The sequence below is a fragment of the Tauraco erythrolophus genome, chromosome 17 (assembly GCF_009769465.1).
Source record: "Tauraco erythrolophus isolate bTauEry1 chromosome 17, bTauEry1.pri, whole genome shotgun sequence".
In the NCBI taxonomy this organism is placed as follows: domain Eukaryota; kingdom Metazoa; phylum Chordata; class Aves; order Musophagiformes; family Musophagidae; genus Tauraco; species Tauraco erythrolophus.
The window spans coordinates 6,411,283-6,439,062 of NC_141481.1; the positions used below are offsets into that span (position 1 = coordinate 6,411,283).

The 27,780-nt window shown below is 42.8% G+C and overlaps 1 protein-coding gene across 1 annotated transcript; it reads right to left on the reverse strand.

Moving 5' to 3' along the window:
- Positions 1 to 2,381: 2,381 nt before the first annotated feature.
- Positions 2,382 to 9,589, reverse strand: GPRC5B (G protein-coupled receptor class C group 5 member B). Its single transcript, XM_009988534.2, has 3 exons — positions 8,569 to 9,589; positions 3,849 to 3,961; positions 2,382 to 2,426 (listed from the first exon to the last, which is right to left on the reverse strand). The coding sequence occupies exons 1-3, from the start codon at positions 9,572 to 9,574 to the stop codon at positions 2,382 to 2,384; spliced, it is 1,164 nt and encodes a 387-aa protein (XP_009986836.2). The 5' UTR covers positions 9,575 to 9,589.
- Between the last annotated feature and the right edge of the window lie 18,191 nt (positions 9,590 to 27,780).

The window sequence follows — 27,780 nt, forward strand, 5'->3', positions numbered from 1 at the left end:
GAAAAAGAAAAAAACATTGCTTAAGATAACTATATCTTGTACAGATTTTGTCCAAGGTCTGTAAAATGTGTATTATAATTCATAAATCTTGGTTGTAGCATGATGAACTTTTTAAAAGAGAGCTGTCCTACCATTTATGCCATGGTCATCTTACATGTTTTTACAACAGAGTTTTATGAGGGTTTTTAAAATTGTGGGGTTTTTTAAAGCAAACTTCTGCAGGCAAGTGATGGTAATAGGTTTTTTTTATCATTCCAAATGATGCACCTTCTGGGTGACTATCGTTATCTTAAATACTACCTTATTTGATCCAAGTTTTGCTTAAAACAAGCAAAATGTATTTCTAAGTCGCTGGATAGCATGCAATATCCACCCCTACCCTACTTGGTTACTAAGGCCATCTAGTTACAAAATAAAATAAACAATCCCTAAAACAAGCACATGCTTCCTTTGCCTCGAGGAGGGAAGGGCAGGGGGGAGCTAACATACTCCTTTACTCATGCATGACAGAAAAATTGCTTCTGGAAGAGAAGGGCTTTGAAGTAAAACCCCTATAAGATGATCATGGCAAGAATGGCAATATATATTTTTTTCATATATATATACACATATAATCTGTGTGCAACACTTAGGGACTGGTCTTGCAGCCTCTGTACCTGTATGTAGACATACTGGTGTCAATGGGACTACTTGTGGGAGTACAAGTCTGCAGGACTAGGATCCTAATTCAGTAGAAACGGAGGTACATGAAGAATCAGGAAGACTCTTGAAAAATAAAAAGCTTGTCTTTCTTTTGCAGTATACAGCAAGTAACTTCCTTCTGTGAAGCTACTAAGCTATTCAGTTATTCGTACATTTTTTTTAGTTTGAAAATACATATTTTTATTACAGCATATGCAAAGTTTAATTGTTATACGTTTCCTATGCCCTCAAGTAAAAAATATTAGCTTTTAGTATTGACGAAAGCTAAGATTAACATTGGCCAAAGAGTGAGGATACAACGATGTTTTCAATGTCCGATATGTATTAAATGTTAAATAAAGGAATGATTGCTTAAACATAATGAAAAACCATGGCACAAACGATGGGCAATGGGAACCTTTTAAATAACCTGGAGAAAACAATGATAAAAAGCTTTGAGAAAGTCTGCCTTATACCAACTCAAAAAAGTGGAGGGGAAGGGGAGGAGTACGGAAGAAACCACCTTAAAAAAAAAAAAACAAAACAAAACCAAAAACAACAACAAACCACCTCCAGCATGGAGGTTCTACTAGCTAGGCACTAAAACGCACAATCACATTTAAATGCACAAACAACTGCAGTCAAGGGGACTACTCATATGAACAGGGATTAGAAAGGGAGGTCTTGACCCTATCTGCTGCTGAGTTTCTCCTGAAAGGTGGTCAGTGCTCCTCAGCTGCCACCGCTTTCCTCCTTGACAAGATTAGCCCGACAGACCAGGCTGGCCCGGGCAGCGCAGAGAGTTGCCTTTAATCCACTGTCACAATGAACTCCTTCTGGCAAACTCGAGTCACGTTCTCTCCCCAGCTAAGTCCTTGCAAAAGTACATCCCTCCAAAGTTTCTCTTAATGGCTTCGTCTGTAGGAGACGCGCGGCTCTTTGCTCGCACCCGCAGTTGAGGCTGGAATAACGGGGAATCGATCCCACGCGGCCGAGGAGAGCTGCCTCTGTGCTGGACCTATGCTTTTTCTCTCTGCCTCAAGAAGCTCCATACCTCACATGAAACATGCATAGACCTTTCATCCCTCCAGAACTGCACTTTCCTACGCCAGCTTTTCAAAGAGAAGAGTATCAGCCTACAGCCTAATGGTAATTTCGTTGCCACAGAGTGACAGTGCTCAGCTACACATGGTGCAATGTGACTGTAGTGTACAGCTAGATAATGAAGCAAAGAAGGTACTTTTCATGACATTTGAAATGAAGGGAAAAGGAGCAAAACGGAAAGAAATCCTGCATGTTTTCACACTGTAGTGGCAATCTCTTGTGGCAACATGAATTAAGTTTAGGTGAGAGGAGGGTATTTTGCAAGCAACTGGCAACCAACAAAAACAGGCTTGCCTCGCACACTAGTTACAAACAAGAGAATATCTCACATTTCAGAACAGAATATCCCTCTCTTCCAATTTAAGGTGTGCCTACTTCTATTTTAAATTAGATTCAGCTTCAGTTTTACAATTTTGTTTTTGCAATTATCGGTTCAATGGTGTTCACATTTAGACAAAATCCTCTGTAGGATTTCGAAAGCTCCTGGATGTTTTGTTGCTTTGTTCTGGAACTGTTATGGATTCCTCCCTCAAAGACACATTGCCAGGGAACAACATCTGCAACAAGGATTCTTATTCTCTACAGCCTACAGCCTTTCACCAGAGGTGTCGTCCAGTGTAACTTGGCGGAGCAGTTGGTATCTGGAAATAAGGACAATAAACCCGTAACTGAGAGATCTAGTCTGTGCAAAAGTCAGTGTTACCATGCTACATGTACACGACAGCTTTCCAGACAGTGGTTCCAGAGCAAAGTGATACAAAGAAACTCATCTTCCACCCACAGACTACATTCACCTCTCTGTAAAAACCATGACTATATATACACATGAATCTCTCATTTTACTATCTGATGTTCTCCATTAAGCTTTGAATCCACCTCAAAACAAAGCAAAACAAACAAACAAAAAACCCAAAACGAATTCTCTAGCTTCTCATTCTTAAGCTGCCTCTTCCCTGAGCTGCATATTCTGGTTTCAGAAAACATAGGCATCGATGAATCCAAACATCAGAAGGATCCTATTCATTACTGACAGCAAAGCACAAGCCTTTTCTTTTCTTTTCATTTCATTGTTTCCCACTGTCTTACCCACATAGGAGAATCCTTGTAGCTAGTCCCTCTGTTCACTAAAATCAACCAACACTTTATTATTTAAAAACAGAAAGAGATCTGCAATCAGTTCACATTATTTGGTTTTAAATGTAGAGGTTGAGTTATGGAATCAGCTCATGATTCAAAATAAAGCAAACCCAACTCACATGAGTATAAACTGGCTCATGGGTAGATTTTTAAGAAGCATGTACGTATGCATGAAAAATATGGGGATGAAAATTCTTCTTTTTCAACAGTATGCCTGCTATATGAAATGTCTTCAAGTGCAAATTACACATCATGCGAAAAACATTTAGAAAGTCTGTTTGGCATAAGATCACTAAGCCATTCTTACAACAATCAAGCTGCAGAAAAAAACAGGTCTATCAAAGAATGGCATGCCAAACTGTTGTCGAAGAAAGAAAAATCAATGCTATTAACATTAAAATATTCTAGATTTATCTTTTATGAAGGCCTTTCCCAGAGATATACACATCTGTAACTTACAAAGAATTACATACATTTTACAAGAAGATGGAAGATATGTGAGAGACGACCACTATCTGCAACAATGATTCTTATTTAAAGTAATGTACTGGCCCGTAAACATTTGTGTGACTCACATCATCTTGAAAAAAAATCAGGTTAGAAATTGTGTCACAATACTTATGTTAAATACCTACACACAAATTTAATTTGAAAGGGCCATTGAACATGTAGTCTCACCAAAGAACTTGGTTCACTCAAGCTACACTGCAAGATGTGAACAGCCAAGTAAAGAAATGCAAAATACTTGGTAATTACATCTTTTCTAGAGGGAAGGGAAGCATTACATGCATACTTGCTGCCCGAATTTTCATTTATAGCTTTCCCCCCTGCTGTGAATAAGCTAAAAGCAGGTTTTTCAATTAGTCGTGGTTGTATATATCAGTGCATATCAAAGATGTCTTAAATCGTCACATTTTGATACTTACAGTCCCACCATTTAGCACAACTGCCATCTCAGTTGGCTGATAAACATTGCTTCTAAAAGGAGCACTAGGTCGGCTTCCCAAACTGCCATTTCGAAATCCTGCCGTTCTTAGCGCTGTGTTTAGAAAAGAGAGATCGTTCTTAGGAACACAATTGATGCTGTTATCTCCTTTAAAATCATAGAACTATCTTGCCTTCAGTGTCGTTATTGGGAACTTTGCCATCGATTTTAACTTTCATGCTGCCATACCAGTTTTCACATTGCTTTTGAACAGCCGTTTTTCTTATATGGGAGGGATCTCAGATGAATCGCTTTTACATAAAATTAACTGCTTGCTGTGGAATAGGAAAACATTTTTTTGGAACCAAGTTTTTGAAGTTTGCTCACTCTCATTTCAATACGAGCTAAATGTCTTCAATCAATGTATTTTGCAAAGTGCTTACTGTGGTCTGGATACTGTGGGGTTAAGTAAAATGATACTACGTTTTGCTTTCTATCAAATTCAAAGGACAGGGATCCAAAACATTGCTCGAGCCAGTAAGCATGCTCACAATCCCCCTGAGCATTACTTCTGCATGACTAGCAAATAAGGATTTTCCAGATGTTTCAGATTATATTTACTCTGAGAAACTAAAAATATGAAGTAAATATTGCTTTCGAATAGCTTAAACATGGCAAATTACTGAAGCAAAAGAGAAGATACTGATTGTCCTTCTGAATGTTTACACCAGAAATACCAGTCTCTCCATTAATGTTAACACAAGTTTGGATTCAAGATGTATATTCTGAAGGAGAGAGATGCACAGTTAGGGATATCCTTCTTTCCCTCTAAGCCAGTCCGGGGACTGGCACATACAAACTCTCTTTTTACTTGGGGGGTAAATAACAGCTTCACTGAATTCAGACGTGGCCAGGGAACAGCGCTCACTTCTCCGTGCGAGTTGCGGGGTTACAACGGGCAATACTCATCTGTGAGCTGGGAAATAGAAACACGCCTAGTTCAGGCACCTGGGGCAAGAACTTCTCTTAGATTTAATTTAAATTACAGTTCTACACTCTCGGGCTGAAATCACGAATGAGCTGAAGTTTACAAGAATTTCAGCATAGACTTAAACGAAGACAGGCTTTAATACAGTCGCACTGTGTGGAACAAGATTTAAATGGATCCTACTGCCATACGCTGTCCTTTATCCACTGCTACTCCTCTCTGGGAGTTGTGCACGGAGATGAACAGTATTGATTTAGCATAGAAATTTAGAGATCCAGCCCTGCAAGCGCTCAGTTGTTGACTTCAGATACACACAGACCCTCACTTGCTCTATATTTTAAAATTATAAAATTTTTGCAGAACACTAAGAGAACAAAAGATGAAAATGGCTAAAGTAGAAATACGTGGGGTTTATTTTGTATTTAACCATCTCAGGCTCAGTAGTATTCTTTCTTGTAGTTTGACCTCGCATTGTGTGTTAAACACAAATGACTGCACTGGTATTTGCTAGTACACATAAGGAAAAAAAATCTCTTTATAATGCATACTATCATGAAAATATTTACACATTTACACAAAATATTTACACAAAATTTCCATGGTCATTTCAAAGTTATCTTAAAGAGCCAGTAAATTCAATTTCATATTGCTAAATTTTCCTCCCTACTATTGAAATAAGTCTAAAATTCTTTTAACATGAGAATCAGAGACAAAGCTTGTGGACAAAATACTCATTTTTGAATTCTTTTCTCATACCAGTTTTACCATTTTTCCTTGTACTTTTTCCATTACTACTAAATACATCTACTTGTGTAGAGTATGTATAGGCAAAAAAAAAAAAAAAATAGTGCCACAAAGATTTGAGCAAATGTCATGTCAAAGTCTCCTTTCAATACATATTTTAAATTTTGTTAACTTGGGTTTTAGGCATTGGCTCCCAGGCTGACTTCTAGGACTAAAAGTTATTAAATGAAATTCAAGGAGTACCAGAGCTGCTTAGGCTTGGGTTTCTTGACAGCTGTAGCATTCTACATTTAACGTTCAGATTTTTCATGTATAAGGCAAATTCTCTTTGCCTTTCAGAAGTTGTCGTACTAGTGTGCATTGCACTTCAGAGATCACCGAGAACTCATTCCAGTTGCCTTTTTCCAGGGTTTCTAAACACTTTACTAATTTTTTTACAAGACACAGCTATGAAAATAAATCTTTGAAGTAGATATTTCAACTTATCTATCATATGAATATTAAAATCTCAGATTAGTGTGTTGTTTAAATAATTTTTAAATAACTGACTTTGATATAGTTTTGCTTTATTAATGCTTACTGATATTCCTGGAATATCAGTAATATATATAACAACAGCTCTTGTTGTTATATATAACTTGGAGCTACATTTTGCTAAGAAAGAGAGCAACTAGGAGGACAGATGCTTGTTTGAACCTATAGTTTAAAGGTTGTTCAAATTCTTAAAATGCTGCTTAAAATCTTAAAAAAAAAGGCAAAATTACTAAATTACTTTATACAAGAATTAATGGAAAATATATTTATCTAAACATGTTTTCTATTTAAAGCTAACTACTTATTAAAACAAATATTACAGTCAGAGAACTAAGAGATGTTTTCTGGTTATCACATCTTCCAAAGTTTTACAACTAGTAGATCTTATATTCTTAAACATCATTCTTAAATACAACTGAAGAAAGTACTCTTCTTTTAATTTCTAAAATCTTAATGAGGAATTTTTAATTAAATGAATGAAAGAAGAGAACATTCTCTACATACCTGCAGAGAGCCAATTGCTAACAGATTCCAGGTGCTTAGCCACTGACAACCATCAGTACAGTGATCTGACTTAAATTAACACTTCAGCAGCCATAATATGTGACTTGAATATTATTACCTCTATTTTCTTCAAGTCTCTACCATACTAGTAAGTTTTGCCTCTAAACCCCGTTGTCCTAAGTCTGTACTTAAAGAACTGCTGCAAAGGAATAATGAATCTGTTTGAATTTATGAAAAACATATGTATCCTTCTCCCATATGCCCAGGGAATACGAATGACATGCATTTATTATGATAAATATTAATAAGGGCATCAGTTAAGGAAATCTATTTTGTATTGTTCTGTGTAAGATTCAGATAGATTCAAACAGCACATAAATTGCACTATAATAGACACTATAATGATTTTATAGCTATCATACTATCACTAGAAAACTTAATCACTGAATGATTAGATCAAAAAGGAACTCCCAGTTCTTTTTTAAAATGTATGCATGAATGGGAATAATAGAGAGTGAAAGATCCAGTTTTGCTCTTAGATCTGCCTTAGTCAGAAATAGCTCCACTGAAGCCACTGCAGTTACCTTACTATGAAATTAATTTAATGGGGGATGGAGGACAGTAAAAAAAATAAAAATATGAGTGCTTTTACAGTCCATCATGAAGCTGCCTCTGCTGCTCTGGAATGTTAGTAATAAACAACCATTCTTTTATCCATGCAATTTTTTGTTTTACTGCTGCCCTTGGTACATACTAACAGAACTTCTTTCTGTTCAAAGCCGCCATCCTAGAAGGAGACCTTTAAAGGTCCTGCTAAGATACTTGGAGGAAAAATACCTTCCTGATCCGACTTTGTGCCAAACAAGAGTGCTGTTTTGCTCCACGTCTGCTCCATATCCAGAGGAAACATCAAACCCAGAGGAAATCAAAGATACATAAAGATGAATAAGGTGAAGTGCCTGGACAATGTGCCCTAAGCCTTCTTTGGGGGGCTGCCAAAGCAGTGTGGCAACTATTGGCTGGGATGCCAAAGTCGTCTTCTCAATTAGAGTGAATAAAAAGCAGTGTGACTAGTAACAAAATCCTTCATCCAACTGTGGGACAGCACCAGACTGCGACCTGCGCTACTGAACACCATCAGGCTCGTGCTTCCCATTGCCGGTCTTGTGAGCATCCCTGTGTATTTTCTGATATGGGTTAAACGTTCAGCAATGGTTTGGATCTTTTAAGCAACCAGTTGTTGCTGGCCCTTTCAGTAATCACTCAAAAACATTTTCATTGTGAATTTTAATGACGTGTCATCACAGATTGTTCTGTGTCACCAAACAGCTATGACAAGGAAAGCAACCATTACCTTGAAACCTTTATCTCTGCATACGCTGTTCAGACGTTAAACCCTTCAGAACAAAGACTGTCTTTGAACTTGTCTATACACCACTTGGCATTCCCCGCCCCCCCAGTGTCTCAAAGTGGCATTAAATCCCATTTTAATGGAAATGTAATTAATAATAATTATTTTGATGCTCAAGAGGCTGAGCATTTTGTAACATAGAGCACTTACTTGATTTTTTCCTTGGGTTTTTGGAAAACATTTCCTATTGAATGTTATTAAGTGATAATGACAAAAAATATAATTTAAACTATTTTGAAACAGAGGCTATTTTTTCCACAGTGAATTTATTTTGGCTTTCTGTGTTGGCTCTGCATTTGAAATTGTTTGTTTTTTCAATGAAAAAACAACATGCAGAAGAACAATTTTAACCAAACACACACGTATTTTCTGTATTGCATTTTTTTCATTCCCCCCCCCCCAAGGTGATATCTTGATGAAAATTGCTAAAAGGAACAATATGTAGTGTGCAAAATATGGTATTTGTAATGAAAAATGTCTCATACAGATGATTTTCTTGGCTACCACAGAAAAATATAGTCCTCTATAGTAAATTCTTACCTGCATTATGTTCATCCATTGAAAAGCCTTTATTTTCCATATAGCTCCGAGGAAGCTGTATATCTTCCTCAAAAGCAGTTTCACGCATCCTTGGCTGTGAAGTATCAAAATAATTGGGAGTGTTTTCCTGCTGTGAAGGAAGGATGGTACAGTGGACCTCTGGGATGGCATGAAAAATAACAAACACCCAACCACTGGACACCAGTGCAATAGCAAGAGTGGGATCACTCCATTTGTCTCTTCTCTTTAGCTCAGCATTACCAAAGAGGTACATAGTCATCCAGGCTACCCAAATCAGAATGGAAAAAAAAAGTGTTATAATGAGGCATACTCCGTTTTTCTTCCATTTCTTAAACTTTCCACAGAGAGTGAAAAGAGAAAATCCCATGGTAAATACCATCAGGAACATAACATAAATCAAAGCCATAGCAAAATCCATTGGTTCGTAGCTGCAGGCCAACTTGTTATCTCTGACAATTGTCAGTATTAACCACTCGGTTGCGATAATGACCTGAACGAGCATCAGGCAGATTGCCACACCAGCTAGATGCCAGCCAGATGGACTCTTCCCATGTCGAACTAGTCTACGAAGTCTCCAGGCTTGAGCTAGCAAGCACGAGAAGCACAAAGCAAAGATAACTCCCCATAGAAATCTTCGGGTAGAGCACACCATTTCATCTTCTTGTATGATGAAAGCAAACGTCAGCCCAAACAGTCCGAGAGTCCCAAAAAGAAAGAGGAAGTGCATTCCCAGGGGGCTCTTCTTCTCTTTGTCCTTGATGAAGGGCAGCCTCACCAGCAAAATCAACATCAGCAGTAACGTGGTCAGCACACCTGCGCCCGCAACCGCCTCCACAACTATTCCCCAAATGGCATCCAGGTCGCACAGGTAGACATACTGAGGGAGAAGATCCAGTCCGCACCCTCTGGATGTACTTGAATTTTCAGAGGAGCCATAGCTGATCACGAAGAGGAGGAAGAAACCAATGGCTGGGTAGGTTTTCATTTTTCTGTCTGAGACAACAAAATATTTGTTTGTTTAGCTACAGTTCACTTTGGAGGATTTCACAGCCCACATTTACTGGTTTTTTGCACTGAATTTGCAGCTGGCAGAGCCTACCCCTAGTCCCCTTTGCAGCCCTCCCAGAAATCTGCTTTTGCCTGTTGTACTCAGAATGCAAACTGACTCATTTCTGTGTTTGCACAGATTGCAAACAACATTTCCAAACACTGCCCCTGCAAATATCCTAAAGCACAACCAGAAGAAATTATGTATCCTGTTGCAAACTAATACATTATCTGCAGTACTTTATTGCTCAAATTCAGGTGCTTAAAGTATGTATAACTTGCACTGGGCCTGATGCAAGTGTAAGTTGTATCCGAATTAGACTGTTTCACAGCCTTGCTCCTTTTACTGGAATAAAGGCAGAGTCAAACTCACTTTTTTATTTTTAAAGATAGAGCAATCCCAGGAAAATAAACACTGTGGGGTTTTTTAAAGGGGAAATCTTGTTTTCATGCTCAGTCAATAAGCATTTATAATATTCACTCCTTTCACCTTCTTCCAAAGCCAAGGTATTAGATTGCATTTGCAAATGGGAATGGTTGGCTAGAGAAATCTCATATTCTGTGACAATGGTGCACACATTTAGTGCCATCAATCAACTAATCAAAAATGAATGAATCATTGTGCTTCTTAGCAAGTCTAAAGCCATTCAAAGGAAACAAACAACAAAAACCAGAGCATCACTTTCCCCGATCCAGACAGTGACCAATGGTAAACTCTCCAGGAACACAACACATCCCACTCGACCATCAGGACCAAAAGCCTGGATGAATTCCAAGTTCAGTTTTAGGAAGAACATGGGTTAGGTGCTTAAAAAAGCTACATGTTGTGGCATTTGCTTTTACTAAGCAAAGCAGGGCAAAGGAGATTGTTAAAAATGTAACCTTTAAACAAACAGTCTGCCCCAGTGATAGCTGCTGCCCGGTCAGGGCAGTCTGAAGTAAACACTACATGTACCAGCTGTGAAACCTGATGCTATTAACCTTCACTTACATGAAAGTGTTCAGAGTAAGACTTCCATTTGTATGGTATGACCATACGGAAGAAAAGCACTAACGTTATTGCCTGTTTATATATAGTCATATAGCTCACGTGACGTGTTTAAGACAAAAAGGGAGAAGCAGAGAAACTATCAGTAGCTCTTTGGTAAGTCAGACAAACAGCACTAAATGATTACGCATCTAAAGATATTTCATAAATCACAAATGCATTTAAGGAAAACAACAAAAAGTTTAGAGTTGAAAATTCTTTAAAGTAATGGTGCAGTGTTGTTGTATTGAACATGATCAGTCGTAACCAATATAAAAATTATTTACATAGTCTGTTCGAAATGGTACAGAGTCTCTTACAGCTGAGAGCTATGGGTTTTCTTCCTGTGTATTACACAAGTGTAATGATCAAAGTTCAATCTTGAGGGTCTCAATCTTCAAACTAATGTTCATTCCCCTTTCACTGAGTAATGACCGATGCCCGTTTTTCAGTCTCTGCCAAGAGACAGATGATGGAAATTATGCTGTTTCCTATTAGAGGCCCTAAGACAGCAAATGTACTAATATAAATGTGTAACAACTTTTTGGTTTTCATTCATACAACAGACAAAAAAACCAAACTTATTACAAAATTTCATCTCCTAAGTGGAAGCTGTAACAAATAACGTGATCTGGGACTGGACAAACAGGAAAAGAGTAATCGATGATCTCTGCCTGCCCATAGAAATTACAGTATCCTTGCGCTCTTGAAAGGGCTACAATGCTCTAATGATGCGATGACCTGCAGCTAATGACTAATGATTTTTTTTTTTCTACCTAGCTGTAATTTACTTTATGGCAAATTGGTAGAATATTTACTTGTTTATATCTGATTTGTGTAACAGGTTTCTCAACGACTCTGTCACAATGCTCACGTTAAAATCACTGACTTTACAAACAGAAAACTAATCATGAGTGAAATATATTGGGGATTTTTATCAAATATGGTTATGCTCAATAAATCCCCTTGCCCTACGAGTACATAACTAACTAGAAGGAAACATTCCGCAGGTAATTTTGCAATTCATTCTATGCACAGGAGGTTCCTATTTCAACTAGTGCATTTACTCTTTAGAATATCCAAAACGTCCTAAAAAGTGTGAAGTGGTCAGTCAGTGCCTGCTGATGCAAAAGGAGGAAATCCACTAGGATCTATCTACTAAGGCAATGCTGCAAACCACTGGTCCCAATTTCAAGAAGCAGGAGGTCATGTGGAAAATTACTCAAAATTCATTCTAAATGTCTCCCAAACTGGAAACAATAAACAGCCCTTAAGTGAGGATCATGTTAATTTTCCACTATCCTATCACTTACAAATTATGATACGCATGTACTAAACTGGTTTCAATACTAGCTTTGTTTATTAGCTACTCTCCAGGGACCTGGGGGGTAATGAATTAAGTGCAAGTATCTCCAGTTCTAAGATTTTTTCCAGTTTTCTGGTTACTTTATTCATGTCATGTAACCCTCATGTGATTGAGCTATTCTAGGACAGTCTGTTTCCATGGAGATTGTGCTGCATGGGTAAGCAGTCATATTGTCAGCCCATCATTTGTTTCCTCTTCCTATTTGGAAGTGTTTGAGAGGGAGGAAGGGAGTGTTAATGAGTTTTAAGTATTTCCCGCTTCATGAAGAAGTAGTTTCTTCTGGAAAAGGGAACTAAGCTGTGACAAAATATATTGAGAATTGAGACAAAATATATATTCAGAAATACTCAAATGTTCAACTCGAGGAGCTTTCTCAAGTTACTTCCATTTGTGAAACTACTTTTGGGAGAGCTGATGGAGATAAACAGTGGTTCTCTTGGAAAGCTCCTCGATAGCCATAGTATTGACCAAGAAATCTCTAGGACTGCTGACAGGTATTCTTGGCATGAAATCATATTCCTACCAAATGTCAGAAACTCTCGCTAAACAGTAGATCCTGTCCACACCAAAGCTTGCAAGCAGGGCTCGAAATCTCCAAACGAGGAAGCCCTTGCAAGCAGGGCTCGAAATCTCTTTTCCTCATCACTGCTATCAACATAGCCGTGTTTGCAACCTGTTCGCTTTGTATTTCTGCCTGACTAGGTAGAAACTGGCAATGTTAATAATCAACTCCTGTGACAACATCAGCCAAAATCCTCTTTCTAGCACTGGTACTCAGCACTGAATTCAGACAGTTGTATAGAGAAGGTAAAACATTGCATTAAAACACACAAATTTGGCAAGGGAATACCACAACTTTAGCTGAAACCATAGATTCAATAAATTTAAGGGAAAACTAGAAAGTCTTTTCGCAAGAAAAGTTGTTTTGGAAAAGAGAAGTATATCAATATCAGGGGTTTATTAAAATAGTGTCGTCCTAAAGCCTGTGCTGTGGGCAGAATGGCAGAGTCCTGTGTTTCTCGAGATTTTTGTAGTAAAATCTTCTGTCTGCACATTATCTCCAGCAGTTTCCTAAATCAGTAACTGTAGAAGAATAGTATTTTTACCTCTTTATGTCTAGATTAGCTCTTAGCAAAGTTATGCAACCTCACAGTAGTGACAATAACGCTCTAAGTGACTGGCACTTCACTTCTATTACCAGAGAGCTACAGCAATAGTAATACCGAAATGTCACAGAAACATTCCAGAACAGATATAGCAAGTGGCACCGATATATCCCCCGCATGGCTGAATGAAACTGTTCATACAGAAGGAAATCAACTTGAGATATTTTTTCCCCCAGATCCCCCTCCAAAATTGTATTTCATTAAACTATTAAGCCAACATACCTGAACCTAGAGCAATCACAAGCACTTAAAATGAATCAATAAGCCTCACACACTTCAGGCAAAGGCAGCAAACAATTAGCAGCACAGCTTCCAAATCCAATCCTCAATTTTTGGTTCAAAATCTGCTCTCAATGACAACAGTAATAACTCCACTGTTTTCAGCAGAGTGAAGTCCCCTACGTTGTCTGGTGTAGAATCACTACAGAAATGGCAGACACAAAGCTGCCCCACTGGGTACGAAGTACAATTACAAGCAACTAAGCAGAAACAGAAAATTGCACAGTTGTCATCAAAAAGTTGTCACAGTTAAAATTCAATGAGGCTTTCAAAAGCTAAAGTCTTCTGACCAAAGACTGCAAATATCTCTTTGCAGTCAAAAAGATATTGCTGTAAGCTGCTAGAGAATATAGAAAGAATAAATCTGCAACCATGCAAAGATTTAAGGTTAGGCTATTCGTGGTTAGATGTATTATCTGTTCCCCTTCTTAGAGTCCTAATGTTAATCAACTGATACAGGAAGATGCATCCAATCACAGAGAAGAAAAACAGCCTAGTAAATAAAAGCAATAGTAGCACAAATAGTAACCTGCTCTGCCACACATAGGCAGAAGACTGGTTCACTGTATGATTTCCGAAAGAAAACCACCCCCACCACGAAGTGTTGTGGAGAGATGCTAGTGAGTGAGGAATTAATCACAGCACGGGATCTCTGCCAGCTCCGTTTGATCAGATCTGAAGAATGAGCTTCAGGACTGATAACAGAGCAGCAACAGCCAAGCCGAGATCAGGCTACCGAAGAGATGTATTTCCAGAATAATAATTAATAGTGCATTTATGCTTTGTACACAAAAATACAGCAGTGATTTAGACATCTCCTGTGTTAGAATAATACACATCACGCTACATACAGACTCACAGAAAGCAAGACCCCACTGCAAAAAGGACACATAGAAAAAGTACTGCTTTCATTTAGAAATACCTTGCAATGTTGAATATAATATGAAATTCTCTTTCTAATGTTCTAGGTGCTCCCAATTCCCTTGGGTCAGATTCTGTGTATCGCCTGTGCGTAGATACTTCTGACTATAATGCCTGATGTTCATTACACTACTGATAACAATCGATGTTTTTCTTTTCTTTGCTAATTCTCAGACTGTTTCTACTCATGTCGCCACCTCATGACAGATGGGTTTCCTTCACCTGAATTCTTCTGATGCAGCGAGAGAACACCTGAACACTGCTGGTAAGTAGGAAGGGTATCACTGACAAACAGACACTCGGTACTACGGCGAGGAAAACCAACCGAGGTGTTTAGGTGCAGCACGCAGGAAATCCTGTTAGCCCTGGGATAAACATTAGGTCAGGTGTAAACAAAGGGTTCACATAAGTGCTAAATCCTATCGCTGTTTGGCTTTGGGAGAGGTAATATGGAGACGGGGCTTTTTATTAACTAGAGGGGAAACCGCTAAAGCTGCGCAGCCCTTCCGTGGGGCTGCACTGCGCCCGCGGCCCCGCCGGGGGCTCCCACCGGCCCCGGACCGGGCAGCAGCGGCGAGGGGCCAACAAAAGGCTCTTCCCCCCTCGGCCCAGACCCCGTTACCGCTGCCCTTGAGCTCCGGCCGAGGAGTGTGAGCTGGGGATCAGCGCAGAGGCGCCTGCCTTTGCTGCAACTACCCCGTGTCCGCGTACGAGCGCGGGTGCGCAGCCGAGCAGCCCCCTCCTTGCAGGCTGGTACGCAGCTGCCTCCTCTCCGGTCTCCCCTTAATCCGCCTACAACCTCCTCCTCCTTCTCCCGTACGATATCTATCCCGTTCCAGCCTCCACTCTTTTGTCCCTTCGCTCATTTCCCTCTTCGGTTTCTTTTCCCAGTCACTCCCTCCGCCGCCCGTCCCCGCTCTCCTTCCCCATCGTGTCTCTGAACTCCTCTACCCTCCTCGCCGGTCTTTTCTCCGCTCCCCGCTGCGATGCGCAGCCCCCTGCTCCAGCCCCCCCGTCCTGCCCTATATCCCGTCTAATCCCCCTCCCGGACTCCTATATCCAGCCTGTTGTCTGCTCGCGGCCACCGGGCTAATTCTGCGGGCAGCTCACGGAGCAGAGCCGGGCGAGTGGCTCCATTCCGCCCCGCCGCCCGCAGCGCTGCCCCGGGGACGCCGCGGCTCCGGGGGGCAGCCCCGCGGAGTCGGGACCGGTTCCCCCGCTCACTTACTCACCCGCTGGCTGCTGCGGCCGAGGGCGGCGGGGCAGCTCTGTCCGCCAGCCCGCCGCAAGTCACATCCCGGCACCGGCGGTCCGGCGGCTCCGCGGCGGGGAGCGAGCGCAGCGCCGAGCCCCCCCGCGGCGGCTCATGGAGCGCCCGGCCCCGGTGCGCGGCGTGCGGAGCGGTGCGGTGCGGTGCGCTGCCCACCGCGCTCTGCGCCCGCCGCCCCGCTGCGCTACGGCCCGGCGGACAGCCCCCTCCCACCGCCCCGCCCCGGCACGGCACGGCTCGGCTCGGCGGGGCCGGGCTCGGCACGGCGCGGTGAGGTCGGCTGTATCCGGGGGGCACCGGGTCATCCTGGCAGCGCGGGGCTGCTCTGCACCCCCGCGGGAAGCAGCAGCGGGCATCCACACGACAAGGGTGCGCACAGACCCCCGTGCATGGAGCTGGTGTGCGGCGTGGCACGTATACGCCTCTATAAGCGCAGACTTGCACAGTCGGACACACGAACGGTCGCAGCTCTACGTGCTCTTACAAGGTGCCGTGAAGGCAGGACACACGGACAGGCGTGAGCAGCACACGTGTGCATCCCTGTGTGCTGTGTGCTCCTGTGCTGCGCAAATGAGTGCGAGAGAAATGCAGGGAGTGTGGACTGGGAAAACACCTTCCAGGCGCATCAGCTGCGTTCGCACACCTATGGCCAGTTTTGGGATTTCAGAGGTGGGAGTTTTTCCAGCCCTTTGACAGACAGCTGGAAATTTTGCTGGAAATGGGCTGGATATGTTCACCAAATCTGCCCTGAATGCATATGTCCCACCTGCTGCTACCTTTGACAGCAGCTAAACATTTGAAAGAGAAAAACGTTAAGTGCCTCTTTATTGTGCAAGTGACATTTTACAGTCTGCTTATGCAGCACAATCCGGGAGCAGGCCCTGCGAGCACTTGAGGCCCTGCAAAGGCAAAGCTGGGACCCGTTCCGTGTCGGCCTCCCACGTCCCAACGTGCAGCTGGTCTCCTGCTTTCAGCTTCTCCACTGTTCAACTCTGAGACGGTCACAACCCTTATGGGCAGGACGGGGCTTCCTACAAACTCCATGATGAGTCACTTGCAGCAGGGCGAGTCAGCCAGCTTCAGCCTGTGATGCTCATGAGCAGCAGAAACTTGCTCGCCTTTTCAAGCGGTGGGAGTACGTTTGTGTGACACATCTGTGACTGGCAGCCACGCTGTATCGTGCATCTGTGGGATTATGCTTTCACTTGAACTGCTAATGAGAAACTGGACAGCTATAGTTGACATGGCGTTGTCAGCGGGGAGCGACTGACGCCTGTCCTTCCTGCACGCAGGCAGCATGCCGCCCGTCTGGCCAGGTTTCCATATCCAGAGCCTTCCAAAGGGAAATGTCTGCTCTGAAACGTGCATTCTTCAGCCCAGAAGAACTGTAACCTTTAAGCAGACTCATCCTAATGTGCATGGGCTTATTTAGATGTCACTTATTATGCCTCGAGGGGTTACCTGAACTTCTCAGCATGGCTGACATGGAGTAAATCGGATGGTGCAGTTGGGCTGTAATTACCCATGTTTAGGCAAGGCAGCGGGGGGGCAACAGCCGAGGCAGAGGAACAATTTCTGCTCTTTTCTCTCTCAATTTCTCTGCCTTGCTGATTCTGGAGTTTAGGCATTGGCTTGGTTTGAGTCACACGTAAGCAATAACACCCTGCCCTTGCATCAGTCGATACCTACGTGCTCTTCAAAGTAAAACAGGATAATTTTACGGAAACTGGGGTGGTGAGAGGTGAAGCAGCTGTAAACTGCCCAAGGTCACCCAGCAGTCTGGCAGGAGAATAAAAAATACTAATTCACCAGATCAATCTGTACCCCCCTTCCAGCTTGGGAGCCTGAGCCAAGCACCCAAATACTACAGTAACAAGCAAAGACCTTTTTGTGTATAAATAAACACATAGAGTTCTCTGTGCCATGCTGGATACGGAGAGGTAGACCAGAGGGAAGGATGAATCACAAGAATTCATGTGCTGAAGGTCTTGGCCCGCTCACAACGAAGCAATGTACTGAGCCCTTCAGCAAATGCAAATCTTGGTCATTGTTCCCTTCTCTCTGTGTGTCTCTAACACAACCCGTGGTTCGAGTAAAGGAAATGCCTTCCCCCACTTGCATTTACTGATAGAACAGGGAAGATAATGCCCTTCTCAACCATTACTAGTGGGTCTTTAGCGAATAAGGCTGATTTCTGTCCTGCTGAAACAGTTTTTAGTGTTAGCTACCATGCAAATGTGTAGGACAGAGCACAGAATCATCAAAGAAATTATGGGAGGACTTCGTAGAGTAACTGGACTAAATTACAGCTCCCATTGCATTACTTTTCTGAATAGTTAACTTTGAAAATATGCTCTGAAAATGTTATTTTATTAAAAGGAAAAGTATTTCCATCAGTCAACCACGAACTCACCAGCAACTTCAGTATTTCCTTACCTTGAGAGAGCTGGTAGAAGGATGGAGTAGGTACTATGGCCCTGGTGGACTGTGCACATTCCCTGATTTTATATAGTGCTCCCAACTCCTACAACACTTCCTGAGACCCTGCAGCAGCTGCAGCCAGCGACTGCCTGTGTGGGAGCACTGCTCAGAGGAGACTAGGGAAGGGGTGAGGTGTGCAAGGCCAAAGTAAAGGTGAAATTCCAAGAACTCTGCTTATGCCATGCAATACTTTGCATAGCAAATGATTCTAAAAGGTGTAAGCTCAATGCTTTTTTTCATCTCTGAAATAGTGAAGAATACATACATTATCTATTTGTCTTTATTTTACACTGGGCATATAGTATGCTCAACTTAAAATACTACCACTTTTCAGTAATTTTACTCTTCCTATTTCCTACAACACTCATTTGGTCATCAAACATGTTTTTAGCTTTTTCTTCAATATTTGGTTTCCTGCTTATGACGATAGGTAAACAGAGAGTCTGTGTGATGCTGCATGTCCATAATTTTTTCTCTTCTGCAGCAGTGCTCCTAGTAGGATTTGACAGCAGAGAGCGAGCGTGTTACAGCAGCGCCGAGTGGACAGCACTCACCCATCAACGAACGCCAAATCCATATTGCCACAGACTGTCATCCTTGTTTCAGAATTTCCTCTGTGTCTCAACCTGAGATAAAGGCAATTTCCATCCTCTATTCTCTTCTTTCCCTTCAGGAAGCCCGAAGGCGTCACGCTTACTGCAGGAGCAGGCGGAAAAACTGTCAAACAGTATTTCACCAACAGCTTTCCTATTGTACGGCAGGTCCTGCAGAACCTTTTCACTTGGTAGACTGATTTCCTGCCAGCATGGAACTGTGCTTGTGCCAGTGCAATTTAAATGGAATATTTCATTAAGAGATCAGTGGTAGGCACATGGAAATGACAGCAATCATTAAGTCTGCATTACTATTGTTTGCATTAGGGAGCACATAGAGGCCCCGGGCAGAGACAGGACCGCGTGGTGGGAGATGAAGCCAGCACTCCTGCATGCAGTGCAGTCTGTAAACCCATTCCCTTTCCAGCAGTCTGTGAAAGAACAGCCCGAGAACAGCCCGAGACAAACCATGTGCCTTAATCACAGGGTGACCAGGCTGCGGCATCGCTTCCTAGATGTTTGGACGCCCCGATAGTGAACATGACAGGAGAAGATAAGGAGATACCAGATGAATTTGCCCCAACCAATGGTGTGCGGGTGATTTACACCATTTCTGACCCCCAAGCAGAGGCACTTTTCATTACACAAATCCCTGCAGCATGATTAGTTTGCCTAATACTTGCCCTGCTTTTTCTCAGGGCAGGATACAAATCCTGGTGCTCCCATTGGTTGGCAGCATCAAGGAGACGGCGAGATTTGTGTGACCACGATGAGATGATTTCTCTGTGGCTGCAGAGAGTTTCACACGTTGGTCCTTGCATCACCAAAGGCAGAGTCCGCTCTCCACAGTACTCTGTTAAGTGGGTCTGAGTGGCCAAATGTGGTTAGTGGGGAGAAGGGGAAATGAAAGAAGGAAAGAGTCTTGAAACTGATATGAAGCAAAACATGGATGGCAGGAAGGAGATGGATACATGGAGGAAAGAGAAAGAAAGAATTATGGAAACATTAAGGAGGAATGTAATCTAGAAGAACTTAGATCCATGGCATAAAAGAAAGATGCTCTCGGGATGGGTAGTGTGGGTAAACAGCCATAGCCTTGAATGTCACATCTGGATTCAGATCCAAATTATACCTGTTTTTCAACTTGAGTTAGACAAACCAAGGTGAGAACACATCTTTTATAATATTGCCCCTGCTCTCTGACTCTTTAACTGATAATAACTACAACCTGTCCTATGGTTCATCCCATCGCTTGTCTTGACATACCTTGTATGGAAAGGGAGTGAGTCTCCTCCACCTAACAGTCACAGCTCTCAACACCAGGACAAGAGAGTAGCAATGCAGGCAAGATTTACAGTGCAGTCAATGTGATATATGGTTGTTTTCTCAACACATTTTTTTATCACACTGCTTACTTTAAACTGCAGGGAAACATGGACAAGTTTTAAGATCTAATGCAGCTGGCAGAATTCAATTAAAACACAATTTGGATCAAGATGGTCTGTGACACTAGGCACATGTGATTAAAATTCTTATGACTGGGAATTTGCACACCTTCAAATCCTCATTTCACAAGAAAAACCGGCAGAGATATTTAAATCAGCATATCTCTGGTTTATTGAATTATACACTCTCTGAGGCTCTAGCTACCTAGATACCTCTCAAACTGGCCAAACCATTTCCATTTTAAAAGTTTATACTCAACCTTTGCTCAGGCAAAGTCCCAATTGGGTTAAAATAAATTCAATCATGGAAATGGTTTGTGGCTTTCTGTTCCTGGCATGAGGACATTTCCTTAAAACTGCGTGTGTTGGGGAGCTAGTGGCCAAGATTGGCAACTCCTGCTTTCTGGTGAGTAGTTGTGGATGGTGGCAGGTGCAGTGAGGTTTCTTAGAGTGACAGCTGTACAGTAGACAATAACATGAAATGGTCGTGGAGTAGAAAACCTCCTTCTACCCACTACAGGTTCTCATTTTTCCCTTAAGTCATACATCCTGGTTGTGACTGATCCACTCAAGCAGTTTGTGTATTCCTTTACATTTTAAACAAGGTGCAGCCATGTCAGTAAATAACGTGTGTGGCTAAATGAACAAAGAAAATGTTTTCTTAGCTTTTGCTGCAAAGGCTGTCTTGGCCATCACAAGCAGTCGTGCTGTAGGCACATGCCTGCATTCAGAGGCAGTGATCGTGCTCCAAGCTGTGCACGTAGCCCTGTCTAGGGCTGCTGCGAGGAAAATGTAGAAAATCACCTCAAATGCACATGGAGATTTTCTGCATCCTGTTCCCTCCTCAAAACGTTGAAGGTATCAGCCAGTGTAAGTGTGCCACGCTTGAATGTACTTATGTTTCAAATGGGCTTGATTTCTAAGTGCTTTTAGTTACATCTGCTAGTTTCACACCTACACTGAGACATAAAGTTTTTTTTCTGAGTGCTGCCAAGAATCGTGCTGGTACCTCTTGAGCGCAGTGTCGTTAATGCCCACATCTGTACTATCTCCACAGGCAGGTAGGAAGCCACACTCAGGAACTTTGCTGGCATGTTCGGTGAAAAATTACCCCCTGTTGTGGACTGCCTATGTGTCTAAAACCAAACAAATAACATTTACATCCTGGCAGAATATTGACCAAACCCCACTCTCTGTGAGCTGCCCAGGTTTTTCTGTTGCTGAGACTGTCACCTGCTGGCCGTGGAGCAGCTCACCAGGATCTCGGGAACAAAGTCAAGGTCTGATCAATTAAATACTCAGCTTTGCCTTTAGAAATTATACCACTGAGATGTTGCTGTTTTATCTGACTGTAAACAGGGCAGTAATTCTGTAAATGGAGCTAGATCAGGAATCCAGAAAGCTTCCTTATTTATAAAATGTTCAAATTTCATGGAGTTTGAATGCAAAGGAAATCAGGTTCTCATCACAGTGGAGATGGGGAGTAAAATGCTAGTTCCAGTAAATTCAATGAGAGCAAAATAAGCCATAACCAAAACTCAAGGGAAAGGGGAAGAAAATAAAAGGACCAGCTATTCTGTCTCTGGTGGGTTTTTTTTGTCACGTTAGACCATGGACACAAAATGACCTTAAGAAAGGGCCACATCTTAACATTGACCAGCAGAGCTCAACAGGAATCAAAGGACCTTTACTGAAGATCTACACTGCAGCTTTTACAGGAAAGGAAAAGAATTGCTCTGAAAAGCTCTTTTAGCCCTGTCCTTGTCCTGCCCTCACATCTGTTGTCACTGCTAGCTCTTTTTCTGCCAGTCTGTGGGCTGGAACCTCAGCTGGTGTAAACCAGAGCAAGTGTGAATTCATAGCTAGCATAAGGGACTGCGGGTGGTTTGGGACTGCGGTGGTTTGTTCTCCCTGTTTCAAGGAGTGCCTCCCTATCCTCCCCAGACCTGAGAGCAGGTTAATGTACTGCCTGAAATGCACTGTTCACTTGGGATTTTTTTCTGTTTAAGGCACAGAAATGAGTTGCTGAGCTGGACAACAGGTGCCGAACTGCAAACCTGCATCTTTACTGGTTATTCCAACAGAGCATCACTCTCCATAGCTCTTCCTCCTGTATTTTTTTCTTATATGTAGTTGAGCTGTATTACTGGCATTCTGCAGGGTTGCTGATAGGAAAGGAGAGCGGGTGCCACAGAGGCTGTTTCATGACAAGTATCCTCAGCTCACTTGGTGTTACACAAGGGTATTGCTGCCTGAAAGCAAGTCTAAAGTAACCCTCAAGCTCACTGCCGCATGTTGTACTGAAACTTTAAAGAGGAGATTTTTTTTTTTAGTGGATGTTTTTCATGTGCCTTTTAGTTCGCATCTGTAAAAAATAGATTACTTGTACTGTAGAAATACTTTTTGACCGTGTCTGGAGTCAATCCCTAGCACTGAATTTATGCAAAGTGGGCGTGTTTTTATTTCTTAATAGTTTGGTTGTTTTTTTTTTTTTTGTGAAATGGGTACATCATTTCCCTTTATTTCCCTTTACTTTATTCCTGTGCTTGGACACTCACAAGCTTTAATTGTTGTCAGAGAACACCGGGTGCCTGGGTGTCTCTCTTATGAAAGCAAGTGGCTGGTTAAAAAGAAAACCAGAGAGATTAGAGTCTGGGTGAAATTCCACTAAATTCATTGAAAAGGGTCATTTCAAAGAATTTAGGATCAGATTTCAAATGCATTTCATGACAGACTTTAGACTGGTGGATTAGTATAGGATGCTGAGTGTCAGTCCTCCCCACTGTACAGGAAGGATAAATGCTATTTACCTCCCCTATAGGTGACCTCACTACTCACTACTTGTGCACTGTTGTAAAAGAGCAAAACGCTTCGAGGCCATTCGGTGTCAAGAGGGCTTGGAAACCTCTGGCTCACAGCCAGGTAGACCCTGGCACCAGCTCTCACAAACATCTACGGGGAAAACCCACAGCCTTTCCAGCTTCATTGAGAATACGAGCCATTGCCTGAAATGCTCTTTTTTCAAATTTGTTAATGCAAAACTAGAAAAAAATCCTCCTGGCTTCCTTCTCTGCTATCCGCCCACACTTCGGAGTAAGTCAGTTCCTCGGAGCGGGTGGGATCTTTATTCAGGCAGAGGATGCTTGAGGAGCGTTGTCTGTAAGTACCGTGGAAGCTCAGGAGCACGGGCTCTGCAGGGGCATCCCGCAGCCTCTTCGCTCCCATCTATCACTTTATTTATTGCATGGAGATATGCTCTCACCACTGGAGAAAGATTCCCTTTAAAAATGCTCTTTTGCTGGTAGATCTACTTTGTGCTGAGACGTACCATGGGTTAATATTGGTTTTGAGGGTAGATAAAGGGCAACGAAGATTCTAGCCTAAAAAATGTAGCCTGTGAATTTTATCTCTGCACTGCACATTCATTTTAATGGTCCTTGCTGTGTGTTTTATTGAAGGCTGAGTCATAAGGAGATCTTACTGCTTTGGAAGGAAGGAAATGGAGTTTGGGCAAAAACATTACGTGTCTCAAATGGATCCAGCAAACAGAGACTGCTCAAGCTGTGAAAATGCAATGATGTATCTCAGCAAAAGGGAGAATTGAAGGTCAAAAAGAGATTCCTGTGCTGTATTAAGAGTTTTCATCACCTGAAGCTTGTCTGGATTCAGTGATATTTCTGGTGACAGGTCCATCATAGTGAGAAGAGCAGATCCTGAGGTTGCTGGGGAAGGAGAGAGAAGCTCTTGTGTTCTGGCAGCACCTGTGCAGGATGTAGGATGGTTCATTGCAGATGCCCTTAGGAGTGTTGCCTTGGGCTGGGGAGGAGAGAGAGAAACCACACAAGCAGAGCTGTGCGTTTTGTAGGAAGGTGCTATCTGCTGGGCAAAATGAGCCATGCCAAGGAATGTGCAGCAGAGCATCCACTCTGTCATTAGAAGTCATCTCCATCTCACGTCATGAGTGGGACTGGACTGCTGTGTAGTGCAGGAGAAGTCATGAGATTCAAAGAGGGATCTTTCATGCCCTCTATCAAGAACTATATCTTTTTTTTGTGTATTTTCCCCCATTTATGTTCGTGTTGCTTAAGGCAGGGACTGAATCAGGTGTCACCTCCAGAACCAGAGGTAGGCTGCCCCTTCTTTGGGTGCTACTGAGCACATGCACAGGGAAGATCTGAGACTTAGGAAGGGGACTGGAGGCAGGGAACACAGCCCAGGAGCAGGAACAGCTCAGGCACAGAGATGAAGAAACTGCAGAGCCGTGGGCAGAAGGCAGCCAGGCTCGGGGCTCCCCAGGGATCCACTTGGACAGGCACAGTTGGCTGCAGCTCAAAAAGTCACTGACTTGCAGCCAAGCCTTGAAATAGGGTAGGCAGAGAGCTGCATGTTCGGTCACTGATAGTTTGACTTTGAATTTGTTTAGAAAGTTAAGTTTCTTTTTTTTTTTTTTTTTTTTTCAGGTAAAGCCTGGCTGTTCGAGGTCAGAAGCTTTTTGATCTTCTTGAGGGAGTGCACCACGAGGGAGAGGTTTAGGTGTACCTAATTTAAAGCTCTGGATGTTCTACCCCCTTTATTTTTGGTGCAGGATGCCACTGCTGTCACCCTCTGAGAGGCAGTGGAAGACCAGAGACAGTCATTTGTCAGGATGTCTTTATAGGAGCCGCAGCCCTGCTGACAAGGGGTGGACAGAGAGTGCTCCCTCCGGCCTCCTGGGCAGGACTTCGTGGTCCTTCCTCTGCCTACCCTGGAGTTATGGTAGGACAGGTTATCCTCTGCTGCAGCCAGTCAGTAAAGTGAAGAGTCTGAGGTCTGCAAGGAGACAGCAGCTTCTGAAGGGTCAGTCAGTACCACCAGACACGGCCAGACCAGTGAGGCTATTTATGAAATTATTAATAGCAAAGCTACCTATCCAATACAGCTGTGAAAATGTGGCCTTTTTCTTTTCCTCTCCCTCCCTTTGGCCAGCTGCTGTTCCTCCTACGTGGTACAGAGGATTTTTACTTTTTTCAGGCTCAGGCTGCAAATCTGGCTTACACACAAAAGGGGCTTTGGAGGACATCTGATGTTTCTGAGAGTCCTGGCCATAGAGAACCACATGCCTCCAGGTCCCTTCTGGTTTCTAGCCTCCTTTGGGTTTGTATTGCAGCATGGAGGAATAAAAGGACCTTTGCATCTTTAGGATGTTGGCCTGTGTACCCCAGACTCAGGCTGCTTTCAGCTGGCAGGCAGGACCGGGAGCCCTGCAGCAGGGCAGGAGTTGGGCTGCCACAAACCAGCAGATCAGAATCTCTAAGTGCATTTGAGACATCTTGATTTTGCAAATATTTGAACAAGTAGCATCATGTTTAGTTAGCAAGCCCCTTGGGTGTCATGGCACTTCAAGTCTTTTCAAACTCTGATTGGCATCCTGGTAAATTGAAGAGTCTCGCTCCTGATTTTGAGCAGGAGGCCTCCAGCTGGACCCCTGCTACACACACAGGTCCAGGTGCTGCACTCAGCTATGTACACACATAATGTTTATACTTTTCCAATCTGGCAGGTGGATTTCCATACCCATCTGGAAAGAACAACATCTGAGTTTAACCATTATTTTGTTTAGGTTTGGGGAGTATTTTCGTTTGCCTGTTGTTTGTCATTTTAACCTCAGAAGATAAAGGTCTTTAGCAGCGGGATGAAGTGTTGCTTTGTTTTACTATTTACAGTGTTACATTTGGCAGGAGAGCATGGTGCTGTAAGAGTGAAAAAGCATGCAAATAACTTGTTTATCCTCGGAGATGGATGCTTTGTGCTGTAACAAGCTGTGCTGTTGGCTTGAGCCAGCTTTGCTTTCCCAGAAGTGGGGAAGCTGACAAAGCTTGCTGAGGAAGGCTGCTAAACCAGCCGCCTTCTGATTTCACAAAAACGTAGCTCCGCAAAGCACGGCAATGCTTTGATCTAATGGCACTGATTACATAAGAAATGAAGGTGGGCAATAAATGTATTAAATGTATTAAGATAAAATGCCCAAATGCAAACTTAAAGCTCCCATAGTGACATTTAAGAGCAGGGTTGAGTAAGCAGGTGGGGTTTGTGGGGTAAATGGGGAAGCTGGTGACAGACCACAAAAGATGATTAGTTTACGTGTTACATTTTTTGTTTGTTTGTTCAACCCAAGGAGACTTTTTCATACTGAAACACACAAAAAAACATTTGATGTGAATTAAACATTTTAACCGAAAACAAAAGCTCAGTACCTTTTTGCTTGCTGCTTGGCAAGCTGGGCACAAGGCACTTTGCACCTCTGCCCCTTGCCTGTCCTTTGTGAAATGAGATCAACGCTGCTGCCCACCAGAGTTGTTTGGGAGCCTTAATCTGGTCTTTACAAACCACAGTGGAGAAGGTCCCAGATGAGCAAGATTATGTTGTAAGGATTATTAAGTAGGTTAGAAATGAATAAATATCTTAAATAGCCTGCCTTCTGAAAGAAGTCCTCTCTGGTAGAAAAAGGGCTTCGGTGCATCACTCTGCTGATGTGTCTCCAGATGTCCCTGGGGAGGACTTAGAGCTGGGTCACTGTCTCCATGGACCTGTGCTGGTGGAGCTTCCCAGTGCAGGTAAGTCCTCTCTTCAGAGGGACCCAGATTTCAGACCAGAGCTTGCAGCTCATACTTGGTAGGCAAAGTCGTCGTGCCTCTGGATGAAGTGGGAGATCAACTCACTTATATGCTATTTGGAAATAAATGAGCCCCACTTTCTCTCATATAAGCAATTTTGTGCTTTATTTGTGTAAATACAGCAACACATTTGCTCTGCTTGTATGGTCGTTCTCACCACCACATTTCAGCACGTGCAGTCTTCATGCATTTATTCCTATGACAGTCCTGTGCTTATATAAAAGAATATCATATGGAATGTCTTCTCTCAGTGTTAACAGTAGAAGAGAGTGCTTAGATCAGTGCTTAGCCTGCCTGTCCTTCAGAATGTGGTTCTCTTGCTCCAGAGAGTTTAACTTTGAAAGTAAAATAACTGTCAGAATTATCAGACAAACTTGCTACTGGGCCTGAGCAATGAGCTGCTAAAGCTTCAAGCAAATTTCTCATCTCAGACCACTGCTATGCTGCAGACATGTCCAGATGAAACACGTGCTGGGAATCTTGACTGGTTTAGAAAAAGCCTGTCCACTTTTCTCAACAGGAGGAGGGTACCGGACTCATGCAAACTTTAGTAGATGTCTCCAAATTCCCTGGCACATACAGTTGGGTGCAGACCCACATTTTCCCATCGTTCCTGCTGATGCGACTGCCTTGACTTCAGCAGGGTGTTCGAGGTTGCTGCAGCAGGAGCAGACGGTACCTGGAGCGGTTCTGCAGCTGCTGTGCCACTGCTGTGCTCCTCTCCGGATGGTAACTGTGCTTCAGCCGTAAGTGAAGTGATCCAGAAATCTCTTACTTACCTCACAGCAAGCATTTGCAAGGTGTGAGAAGCTTAATTAATTAATGATTGTAAGACAGTGAGCTCTCCTGGGAAAAAAAGCCATGCGGGGTGGGGAGATGACAGCCAAGTGCTGTTCATGGGGATTTCTGATTTTTCATTAGAGCTGGCTGGAAACTCTCTGTC

Bases quoted from the DNA above. Each gene is read 5' to 3' on its own strand.
- GPRC5B (XM_009988534.2), bottom strand. From the start codon at position 9,574: ATGAAAACCTACCCAGCCATTGGTTTCTTCCTCCTCTTCGTGATCAGC. The intron at 3,962-8,568 runs GTAAGAATTTAC...TTCTAAACACAG, and splicing joins AATGGATGAACATAATGCAG to CGCTAAGAACGGCAGGATTT. The intron at 2,427-3,848 runs GTAAGTATCAAA...CCTTATTTCCAG, and splicing joins TTGTGCTAAATGGTGGGACT to ATACCAACTGCTCCGCCAAG.